This window comes from Ascidiella aspersa, chromosome 1, assembly GCF_963924565.1.
Source record: "Ascidiella aspersa chromosome 1, kaAscAspe10.2, whole genome shotgun sequence".
Taxonomy (NCBI): Eukaryota; Metazoa; Chordata; class Ascidiacea; order Phlebobranchia; family Ascidiidae; genus Ascidiella; species Ascidiella aspersa.
Window position 1 is genome coordinate 14378160 of NC_139447.1, and position 12619 is coordinate 14390778.

At 34.6% G+C, this 12619-nt stretch overlaps 1 protein-coding gene across 1 annotated transcript in view; it reads right to left on the reverse strand.

Moving 5' to 3' along the window:
* The window catches only part of LOC146167935 (protein DOP1A-like), a 53480-nt gene extending 45078 nt beyond the window's left edge, over nt 1–8402 (reverse strand). The window contains exons 1-15 of the mRNA XM_083386177.1: nt 8151–8402; nt 7089–7264; nt 6878–7017; nt 6404–6624; nt 5954–6152; nt 5648–5805; nt 5404–5510; nt 4970–5152; nt 4076–4172; nt 3526–3681; nt 3012–3151; nt 2692–2789; nt 2384–2537; nt 1037–1173; nt 416–546 (exon numbers count right to left, since the gene is read on the reverse strand). Coding sequence (XP_083242303.1) covers nt 416–546; nt 1037–1173; nt 2384–2537; nt 2692–2789; nt 3012–3151; nt 3526–3681; nt 4076–4172; nt 4970–5152; nt 5404–5510; nt 5648–5805; nt 5954–6152; nt 6404–6624; nt 6878–7017; nt 7089–7264; nt 8151–8291 — 2238 coding nt within the window. The 5' untranslated portion in view covers nt 8292–8402. The remainder of the gene's footprint in view (nt 1–415; nt 547–1036; nt 1174–2383; nt 2538–2691; nt 2790–3011; nt 3152–3525; nt 3682–4075; nt 4173–4969; nt 5153–5403; nt 5511–5647; nt 5806–5953; nt 6153–6403; nt 6625–6877; nt 7018–7088; nt 7265–8150) is intronic.
* Nucleotides 8403–12619: the final 4217 nt, after the last annotated feature.

The following is a 12619-nucleotide window of genomic DNA, read 5'->3' on the forward strand; positions in this document are numbered from 1 at the left end:
AATCTTTGACCATTTCGTAGCTGTCGCTCCACCTAAAGAATTACGCAAACTCAAGCGGGAAGCATTTGGACTCCTAACAATATAGAGAGCGATATTAGTTTACAGTTAATTGAACCCAATCTTTAACCCGATGTGACTTTTGACTATTTTTTTCTTATATGATATGGTTTATTGTTTTAAGTTTAGGGTAAATTAAAATTGGCTGCGGCGCGAAATATGCAACATCTCAAACATGTAGCGATTTCAAAGAAATATAGTGGCATTTAAAAACAACGCGCTTCTTAACTGACATGTATAAGGTTGTGATTCGTTTGGCAGTTTTACAGTTAAATGATATTTTATATCAGCAAGGTCCGTTCTAAACGATAACAGTTAAATTTCGTGGCTGAAAAAAAGCTTTGGTTTTCTGTAATACCTGCCACAGGTCTTTAGTGATGTGTTGAAAAAATGACGTATCTCGGCTTAATGAGGAAGCGTGGTGTGAGGTGAGAGGCGATAGAACCACAACAGAGATCGTTCCAGCAGCTTTGTCTTCTCCCGTCGGTTCTGAACATCATAACATAAATAAAGCACATTAACTGCAACAATGTTAAACAGACAATAAGACATTTTTCGCAAAACTGGTACTTTAGATTTGCATTAAACTCATGCAATCCTAATGATATGCGATACAAATGCATTCTAGCAACAAATAATTGTATCAGTACTGAATTCCAGCGCAAGAAACGGCGCGAGGGAAACAAAAACATTGCCAGGCGAATTTTCCTCTCTGATTCGCATTGGACTTCAAATTCATAAAATTAGCAATTATTAAAATACCTATATAAATTATTAGATTGCAAAGAAATGCAAAACTTGTAAAAACAATTTGGAACGTGTTAAATAACTTTAAAGTAATAACTGATAACTGTCCACCGTTTTTGCATTTGAATTACTGCACATAGACTTTTCCAGTCAGAATTAAAGTTGAATATAGGGCAACAACAAAGTAAATCTATTTGTTCAAAATATCTGGTAAAATGCCCACCAGAATCACGTGATACGCTTGAGGCGAGCGAGAGGAGATCCAGAACAGTTGTGAGAGCAGACGAAGAAAAACTGAAGCTGACCAATGGCGATTGGCTGCCAAATTGACAGGACACCCAAAGCAGCATGTTCAACCAATCAGGAAAACTGCGCAACAGGTGTTTTGACCATTAATTTGCCCATTCTGGATGTCGCTTTCTTTGTCGCAGCCCTAACAAGCGTGTCACCACAGCGAGTACACGTAACGCTTTGGTGTCATGTGTTCAAACATGGGTTCTTAACCGGTGGGACACGCGAGCATTTTGAGGTGGGCCACAGAGCATTTGAAAAATGTGAAAATTTTAGTTTTCAAAACTAAAAAGTTTTTTGGTTGAATTCTTTAGTTAATTTTATATTACATTCTCAAGCTTCGCATTAACAATTGTGTTATGCGTGGGTTATTAAATATTCTTCTTCTTTTCACATTTTGAAGTTAGTTTTAATTTCTTACACAATTCAGTCGATTATAACCAATTTAAGCAGAACTTTAAGAAGTGAGCCACGGATTATTTTCAAAACAAAAGTGGGCCACGACCATAAGAAGGTTAAGAACCCCTGTGTTAATATGATGTGCTTGGTAAAATCAGAAACAAGATTTAAAAAGCGACATATGAATGAAGCCAGCACTCTTACCGGTATTAGCAAACCGGCATACCGCAACACCCTGGATTTCCATTACTAATGGCAAGGGAGTCGAAATTATTTTTTTTTGATTTCTTGAGAATTCAACTTTTCTCTGCTTGTCAGCTTTTAAACGAAATTTGTTGGCGTAAGATTGAATGCAATAAAAAATTCCAAACATTATGTACACTTGATGTGTGTTGTTTTAATTCCGTGGCATTACAAAAAATTACTTTGTGAAAATGTTAGTAAGGATGCCGTGTGTATTTATCGTTTTTGTGTGTAGAGTGTCACAACCCTAAAAGGATTATGAACCACTGGCCTACATAATTATTGATTCAAACAATGATGTGTTAAACTAAGAGGATAAAATAAAATTACAGGTAATATATTGCTACTTCTATTTATAGTTGGTTGTTAATTCGATTATGTAGAAAAAATATAATCACAATATCACACTGTGAGGGTGCTGGCACAAAAATTGGAACTTCCAAAATATTATCAGTTAAGCCCAAATTTATAACAAGGAGGGGATCCAGGATTAAAAAAAATAGGTAAAGAGATTCCCATTTTGTTCAAAAAAATACATTTCTAGTCAAAAATTTAACTTGGGAGAGGCTTGGTGTCCAGGATCCGGCCCTGTTTATAGCTAATTTCTAGAATAGACGTGTCGCTTGTATTTTTTTCAATGTCGCACCTGTCATCTTGGAAATTAGGGCTTTTAGGAAGAGTTGGTGAAGATGTTGCTTTACAGTAGATGGGAAAGCAAGAGAAGTCGAGCATGAGGTGACAAGCCGCTTGGAACGCAGCCAACAACTGTGACGTTTCATCGGGATCGCGACTCGAAGATTCTAATCAACATCAAGGCTTATAAAAAAAACTTTTGACAGGTAATACATATCTGCTGCTTGTGCTTTTAAATCGTAATTTTACGAGTACTGTTCCCATATTTAGGCAAACACAGAAATGATTTTTAAACGTACTGTTTTTTTCATATTTTTATACCTTTTAATTGCAAATTCAAATCAGCTTTAGTCGAGTCTGTCTCGGTTTTAGCCAGGTTGCGGCCTCGCAGTAAATTGATGCAGGTGGTAAGCTGCGATCTAAATTCAGAAAAAGCAAGGTTGTCTAAAACAATGCTGTTCAATAAACAAAAATACTATAAAATAATGTTGCGGACTGCGTAAATTATTCAACAATAAAAAACTTTTTTTATTTGGCTCTTTTTTTCATATTCTTTGAACAGGGTTAGGTAAGTTTAAAAACATAAACAAAAGTCTTCAGAAATTTCTTTATAAAATAAAAAAATCAATCAACAATCATACTTGTTCGCGTGAAGACGATTTCGGACGAATTTGCCGAAAAATCGCTGAAAGTTTTGCAGGCATTCGGATACGGTGTGACAGCGATCACTGTCATTGGACGCTGTTAGGCAACTTGCGAGAGATTCGCTCTTTTCAGGAGGCTAAAGCGGAAATTCCGAAAAAAAATAAATTGACGTAAAATATCAAAAAAGAATTATTCTTGACGAGGGGTCGCATGAGAAACTAAAATGTCTTGAAAGGGCCCGGTCAAAATGAAGATCTGAAGTACAGCCGCAAGCCGGATTAAATTATTTGGCGTAGTTTGCCCAGGTCCATAGCTGTCCTATAGTAGTTTGCGGACGATTCGTCTAGTTGGGACTGTATTGAAATTGGAAATTAAATGATAGTATCCATTTTAGGGCGACTAACAATTAAACTAAAACTAGTGAATCAATGGAAGCTAACATTATAAGAGCTTTACAACACACAATAATCTATTAGCTGTGCCTTTAAGACAGCAGTATAGTCCAAATACCTTCGTTGCTGTTTGGCTGTCCGGTTGACTGGGCTGACACTTGTCTAACAATTTGCTTGACACCGCTAACCCAGCCCGGCAGTGATCCAGCGAACTTTCTCTTGTCAGTTCATCAAGCACAGCGTGTAAGACGTTAGGCAAGTGAACTGTCCTCAACTGCGGTTGCAAAAGTAAGGAATTGATAGTAGTGGTTATCGGATGAACAGATTTTAGGAATAATTTTTAAAAGTATTTTGGCATAATGAACCTTTTTTGGTATTAAAAACATTCATACATTTTTGTTGTTTTACTTTCTTGAAAAAGTACTCATCCTTTTAAAACTATTTATAAATAGTAGATCACAATCAAGTGAAAGATTATTAAAAGCTCGTAATAAAAAAATATTTAAATGTGTTATCTCTTTTTGTTAAAAAAATATGTTAAAATATTGAAAGCAGTTGATTAATGTTCGCACTGACTTGACGTTTAGTTTAAGTGGTACGATAAAGAATAATACATTAAATCAACAGTAAGACCACGGCGTCTTTAGAAACATAACTCGAACACAAACCTCTGCATAACTTTCTACGTTAACGAGTTGAAGAAACATTTCAACAAAACCACAGATTTCCAAAAAGTTGACAGGAACATGGTCGGGTTCGTTCGATCTAGAAATATGCATATTTCACAAATCATGCGTACCCTTGCTTTGATTGTATGATTAGCGAAATATTCCTCAAAAATAAAAAAATATATTTGTAACACAAAGCAAAAAGTTTAACTCAGGTCTACGTGGTTATAATCACGGTTAACTCAGATAACATTGGCCGCACAACATTACTACTTGCAGGGCAAAGCTATAACTATACTTGATATTAAAATTTCAAAACATAGCTAAGGTCTAAACGAGGGGTCACCAAACTTTTTTTATAAAGGGCTGTATAAATGTAAGGATAACTGTAAGACTGTTTGACGATCGCGGGTCGGTTATAAAACTTTGTGTTCAACATTGTTAACAAACTAACCCTAAACGAAAAAAATGCAAATAACTATTTAACATAAACTGTAGCAAGTTTACAAAATTAACAATATATATTTTTGAAATAGCATCAGACTACATTTAGTTGTATTTTCTGTGCACTGAGATTTAAAACGAAATAAACCCGCCGTATCTGGCCGGCTTTAGTGACCTGTGATATAAACATACGTTAGTTGTATATCGCAACCAATGCTAATTTATTATGTATGAGTCTCGCATTCTTTCTAACCCAATGTTCTGTCTCATGAAACATTTTTTAGGCGAAAACCACATCTTTAAACAAAACGTTTAGAATTTAAGGCTTTTAAATAAATATTGAGTAAAATTAAAACATATTGAGTGTAAAATAAAAACATGTTAAGCATTATTTACAAAAAAAAGACAATTGCAAAAACTGTGAAAAAGAGCTAGCGTTTTGCAACGTACATGTCCGTTTGACTTCGCTGATGCACTATCAGGCTTAGCATTTGTAACAGGTGCTGCCATATGTAACCAGGTTCAAAAAGATCTAGCAGCAAACTGGAGGTTTTCGCTACTTCCGTGACACGGTTTTGACGATCCTGCTCGTTCTTGATTCTAGCAATGGTCGACACTGCTGCTTGCAAAAGTCTAAACATATTACCATATGTTAGGTTCTAAACAATTAATTTTATCTAAAGATTTTTCCAAAAACAAAAATTGTACATAAAAAAATCCTAAAACGTGATAGAATGCTTACAAATAGTGCAAACTTATCAGTGAAATCTAGAAACTATACACTTGTAAGTCAGATAAAATGGTAATTATCATATTTGTATATACTTTTCTGTAAAAATATTGAGGAATTTTTTTAACTATTTTCACAATTTGGAATTCAGTACCTAAAAACATCCAAGAGAAGTTCATCAATCACTGCTGGCCCTATCTCCACCTTATCAAGGAGACTCACCAACAGTTTAAGTGGATAGAGGTCATCAGATATAACAAACTAGTAAAAAACAAGCATGATTGAACAGACAAAAGTAAATTTTTACACATAAATAAAGTTTGGCACATATTATGAGTACATACAAAACCCTAAAATCTTCTTTCACAAAAAATAACTTGTATATTTTTCGTAAGTACCTCAGAGTTTAACCAAGAACTTAATATGTGATGTTTTTGTTGCAAAAGTATTGTTCTGCATGCTTTAACAAGCAACAATTTTGAGTGATTGTCAAAATATGATTTCATCTCATTCTCCAGACTGATGGTACTGTCATGTCGCTTTGATTGGTCATGACCTTTGTAGTTTAAACATATAGTTGTTAAGCTCAGTGTACATATTTAAGGTTCACTAGAAAAAAGTTATTTATTTGTTTATTTATTCATATTTTGTTAAATAAAAAGCTATCAAATGTCTTTTATATACATAAGTGGCAGAATACTTGCCCAACATCCATGAGTATAACCTTCGATTGAGTGACATATCTCGCCGCAAGAGACATTGTATGGCAGCCACAAGTAATATGCAGCAATCTTCTTTAGGGAATGGGATGTTTGAGAGAGGACAAAGCAAAATAAGTACATCAAAAGATGCTCGTTGGGTGAGTACACTAGAATCCTGGAAAGCCTCACATAAGGCACGAACCTGTAAGAAAACAATTCAAAAAATGTATTATGGCATTTATCAAAATTTATTTAACTATATTATTTAAACAATTTATATATTTTGTTGACCACATTGTTTTATCCCTGACAGTAATTAATTTGTTGAATAAGAAAGTTTTAAGTCTTACGTTACACTTTATAACCTAAAACCAAAAAATCAACTTTATGACAGAACCACTTCGAATAGTATATCACTTCATTCATTGTAAGCAAGTAGAGAGCAAGACCTACCATAACATTAATATCAGAACCAATGAGGTAGATTTGATCTTCTGTTGAACGCTTTTTGTTAAAATTTCTTAAAATAAATTGAACAGCAGCCAGCCTTGCAACTGACCCAATAAGTACACAACGCCACATTGCACTAAAAAAATCCATCTCGCCAACTTCTGAAGACAGCTTTTGTAGGAGGGAATCAACTCGCTCAAAATATTCTGTTCCTTCTTCTAACCCTAAAAAAAACTTAATTTATTGCTATGAATTCATCTGTTTTTCGACATACTCATATGCTCCAGGAAGTGTTCTTTTTTTAAAAAGCAAGTGTTGTTTGTATTTATTTAAATATTTGAAGTTTTAATGTCTGAGTAAAGATTGACAGTGTAATATATATATTTATCAGTGGTGCTAAAAATGTTAAAAATTTAATGCAAATGGTTTAGCAAATTGTATCGAAAATATGGATGATTGTTTTTATATTTGACTTACCAGGTAGCAAACCCATTAGTATCCCATCAATGCAGACATTTAAAGATCCTCCCAAAGGCAGTATGTGAGTTTCATAAAGGTTCAACAAAACAGGACGAACTTGCATAGAAGCGTTTGCAAAGAGAGGAAACAATCCAGTGCTAAAAACAAAAAATATTTTGGAAACCAACTTTTATAAATTAAATAAACTCTGTCATTAAAGTTTTCACACCTATACACATATAGCTCTGTTTGAAGTCTCTTTTTCTGAATGATGTTAAAAATGGTATCATAGACCTGGAGAGCTTTGAGATGCACCCCTCCTGGCAGAGCTGGATGCATACATTGTGCCAAACGCTTTCCAACAGTTATCTTCTTTGGGATAGCTTTATATTTGGGATTTAAAACCTGAACAAAGAAAAACACTTTCTTGGAAAAAATCATGTAATACATTAGTACTATTTTATCAATATTGTGTTTTATGCTGCACTTGCAGATCTCATAGTTTGCTAATTAATACAAAATATATATATATGCTTACATGAATTTTGTTACACTTAAAAAGGAAACTAAACTGAAAATCACTTTTCGTTTATACTGTTAAAGTTGGATTTTTGGTTTATGTGGTTATTAAGGCTGGTTCACACTAGACGCGTCTAGCGTTAACGTAAAGCGTTTTTAAAAATGCTTTCGGTTGCGGAAAAGTTGAAATATTTCAACTTTGACGCTTTCGGTTAGAAGCGAGGAAATTTGCCGTTAACGCTGGCAACGCGTTATGTGTGAACTGGACGACGTTAGCCGTTAGACGCCAGACGTTAACGCGTCTAATGTGAAACAGCCTTTAGACCTTTTTTGGCCGTATGGGAACAGAGTGGTACATTTATGTTTTAGGAGAAGGTTCTGGTCCGTTTAAAAATCTTTCAAGTGTGCTTGCCATACTTATGACGATAGTAAATTTTTGCCTAGGCTTTGACTAGCCAGCTACGTAATCTTAAATAAAACAGATTGTTAGAAAATAAATAGTGCAAGCTGAAATACCAAATAAGCCGAATTTCTCTTCAAGATAAATTAAGTATGTAACAAAACACGCAAGAAAAACAAACATTTTATTTGCGTAAAGTGATAAAATTACATTTAAGGTGATTCCAAATTATTAAACTTGCCTAAAGTGTAACTTTATTTTAACTTAGGAAAGACATAAAATTGCTAAACAAGCTTGCCTTTCAATAAAAAAAGTATTGGTTTACTTAAAACAGCAAAAGGAAAAAACGCATAAAATAGCAATATAAATTACCTTATTGAGTTTGCCAAGAGCCGCAATTAAGTCAGCCCATTCACTTGACGACTCAAAGTTTCTTAAGGCCTTGTCTACAGCATTCATGTACTGTCGGTATTTAGGGTCATCCAATAGCGAAGTATCTTGAACAGAAAACATCTTTTGGGGATAAAACTAACTTTCCGTTCCGCCCAAATACATAGACAGGGTCCAATAGCCTATTATTTACTTGGTTAAAATGTCATTTTTAGCTTAAATCGTATATTCATTGATTTGATATTCATCCAGTCTTATGATTTTTAAGGGTTTTTCCCTTCGAAACGGTTCAAAGACCACAATGGTTTTGGGTCACTAATTTCATTTAAAAACGTTAATTTTAAAGAACCAGTAAAACAGTTTGACTTATTAAATTTAGGTTGGGTTGGGGTTCAAGATATTTAAAAAAAATTGATTTAGTTCCGGATTCGGTTCGAAACAATTTGAAAGTTCCGGCTCAGCTCCCAAACCAAAGTTGTTCTAAAAATGGGTTAATAAAATTCCGGTTCGCGCTCAATGTAAATATCTTACACTAAACTAAAAACACTAGTCTTTACTGTAAATAACATTCGAAAAGTAGTGTAAATCCTCGTTTGATCTAAAACGTTAAAACTAGGGCTGCGGAGTCGGTTAAAATTAACCCGAGTCCAACTCCCGAGTCCCGGTCAAATGTGCGATTTCGTCGAGTCCTGAGTCCGGCTCTGACTTTACAGCCTGTATTCCGCCAACTTACGTAGCCTATACGGTAACTAAAATAACGTGGATGTTCAGCAATTAATCCACTTATATGGGTGTTGTATAATTCATTCACTCACAATACATGGTTGGAAAATATTCCACCATACGCCTCTTCCACCTTTACAATTTCTAATTGGCGGTCATATCAGTATTAAATTTTGATAGTGCGCATGCGCATGTCGGTTTAGGGACTATGGTAGTTTTACGTGGTCTTACTCGAGTCCCGAGTCCCGACTCCTCAGCCCTGGTTAAAACTAAATATTAAAGAGGGTTAAAAAACAAAAGAGGTTGTTCTTTATGAAAAAGCTGAACAGTAAAAATAAACCGTTTTTTGACAAATAGGCAATGTTTGAGACATTAGTTTTTTATTCATGGGCTTGTTTACAGTCTCACATTTACCCCTTAGAATAAACAGCATGATAACAAATTAGTAAACCATTGTATTTTATATACCAGTCTTCGATTGTTGAGCGCCACTATGTGATGATCAAGGGTTTGTTGGCGCTTGTCCGACGCGTGGATTAATAGACTGAAGGCAAAATGATTTTTTTTATTATGGTACTGAAGGGGGTGTGTCTGATTAATGAGTCTTCATTTATATAATTGCCACGATGAATCGACCACACTCCTTCAAGATTTGAGATGGCCTGTCTTCGTGAGGCCAGATAGGTCCAATTCTTTCCTTTAGTTCAGATACATGAACAGTCAATTTTGCTGTCTTCAGTCACAAAAGCACTCGAGTTTGCTGTCTGAGTAAAAGCTGTAAAAGCCCGTTTTATATTGATTGAACACGCTATTTATAGACGAGAATCAGTTAGGAAAATTTCTGCGAATAAAGAAAGATTTACGTCATTAATTCTTATAATACTTAACAAAATACCACGTGACAAAAAGGGCGTAACTCAAGCCTTTTTCACACTTATTTCTGACGCGAAACATACAATTTTTACGTCAAAATGCGATTGCGAAACAGCTTCTGACTTCAGTTAAATGTCAACAGTTTGAAATCACACGACCGGGGAAACCGATTAATGTTCAGACCGCGGTGTTTTGAAAACATATGCTAAAACGGATGTAAATGCCTTGACGCATTAAAATTGGTGTCAGCAATTTGAATTTTTGCAAATTCGCTGCAAGGATATCGAAAACATTAGAATGTGGTTGCAAGAAATCTACGTAACGGAATTTTACCGAAAACTTTCCGTTTATCGTTTGCACATTGGCTGCAAGAAGTAACGCAAACATTGAAAGGATTGCAAAGAATTTAGGCCATAGATTTTTACTGAAAATTTTCCGTTACGACACATCGATTAAAACAAAAATTCTCTGTGTAAACACAATATGACGAAGTGGCTGCTATAGTACCACCACATTCGGTTCAGTTCCGGTTCGACACCTTAATTTTGTAAAAAAAACGGTTCAGCTTCCGTTTCGTTTCTAGTAGAATTAGTCTGAAACGGGTTTAAAAAACTTCAAGGCGGGTTTGCTTCGGTTCGACTTCCGGATTTTAACACAAAAATGTAAAATAACTAAAACAGTTAAGTAGAACTATACATAAACTTCCAATTGTTATCAAAGATGTTTTACAAATTTCTAGAGAGTAGGCCTATATAACCTAAAGTTTGTTATTTTGTTTGGGTAAACAACGAAACCTAATTATGTTTTAGAAGATTTAAAGACTACATGAGAAAAATCATGCAAAATTCGAAAGGAAGCCTAAAGAAAATGTTAATGCCAAGACCATTAAGGTATAGAAGTGTATTTTTTTTTTCAATTTGACGCCAAAAAATCTGAACCACCATATGTTACATTAATCTGAACCACCTTTAAATTTGAACCATCATATATTACTTACGAATATATACCTTATGACGGAGACTGTAGTGTTCAGCTTCGTTCGAAGCGCGAAAAAATATACAGTAATAAGAAAAATCTGTCTGTAATCTTCATTTAAAGTTAAACGGTGCTTAACTATTTTACCGCAACACCTGTCTGCATAGATTCCGTTGAAGCGCTATATCTTGTAAAGCTATAGACAAAAATACTGAACATGGCTTTATCAGTTCAAAAAGTATCGAAAAAAATCAACTACTTAGTTCAGTTTAATACATGTATTATAAAAAACTTTATCCTCAAACTCAAATCACAAGCCGTAGAATACTTTTATTAAGTTTAAGTTGGTAAAAAACACACACGCCCGTAGAACTTGCTCCATCCTTAAAAAACATAAGCGCTAGTCGTACACTATTAGGTTAACACCCTTTCTCAATTGAACGTACTCACTAAAATACGAACATCGTTTTCACAAAAATGCCTATTGCCTACCTTAGACAACTGACCTAACAGTTAAAATGAAAAATCCAAAGCAAGCGACATCCAGTACGTAAACGCTTATTGCAGCGTTTCTAAATGTGAAGGGTCAACAAAAACAGTTTTAAAGGTTGTGGGAATGCAAAAAATACCTTTTTTTAAAACACAAAAATTGCCTCGATATGTGAATATGTTTTGCTATAAAAGCAAGGTGTTTTGCACGGTTGCTTAAATGTTTTATAACAGTTAGTTTTTATAGCAACACGTAAAAGAAACAACATCAATACGTTTAAATTGTCGCGCGTTAAGTACGCAGAATCCGTTTCAAATTTGAGTATGTTTCTTAGTATGCTCAAATTGGCACAGAAATCTGAACTCTTAATCGCGACAATATATAATAAAATGTTCAACTTTCGATGCAAATGGTCAGGGCTATTTTGGCTAAATAATTTTGTTTTTCCTGATTTCTGTTAAAACATTGCTATCCGACGTGTGTTTTTTAACGCCTTTCTTCTCTCTCGCATCCACTTCGCTGTATTGGTAAGGGTTCGTTACATATGAAGTCAAACAACAATAACAAAAATCATGTTTAAAGTTCACCGTTTTAACGATTAGCGAAAGAAAGCCTGGAACTAAAGAACAAGATCCAGAAGTTATAAGATACTCAAAAGTTCAAAGTGAATTTACTAATGTACAGTTGTCGCTCAATTTACTCTGCAGCGCTGTTAAAAATATGTTGCTTTTTGTAGATAAGACAAACAATAGACCCATTTCAAGTCTGGGTCCAACTTGTTGATACAAAGGTTTTTGAAGTCAAGTGGGGGATTCTGTTAGCGTGTTTCTTTTTCTAATTTTACACTTTACCGTGTAGACGGTATTGTCACAACAAAAAATATTCTCATGACTTTAATACTTTTTCTAGTTTAATTTGAGACGAGCGGCAATTCCTTCTTGGATACCATTAAACTTGAATGAATTGCTTTTGCCATTGGAAACCATGTAAACTTTACACCGATGACACGTTCATTGCGTGTTTGAAGTGGTTATACAGAAACTCTTATCCCACTTTTGCTGCTGGAGAAAGTCCAGTGGCAGCTGAAGAGACTTGCTGATGGGTTGGTAGAGATACGACAGCCTTCGTAAGTCAGGCGCTCTTCACATGCACTTAAGTCTCTGGCAATCCAAGAAAGTATGTGGTTATTGAAGTCTTCTAGAAACATTTTTTCCATATAATAGGATGTATATTTCTTGCGCTTTAATATAGAAAATCGTTCATAAATATTACTCCTTATTTGTAGGCTCGGCTAGCATGAGCTGTTTAATAAGCTTATAAAATCCGAGACTATTAGGAAAAGGTGGAAATTTACTGTTCTCAGCAAAGCAAAAATTTAAACAATTTATAG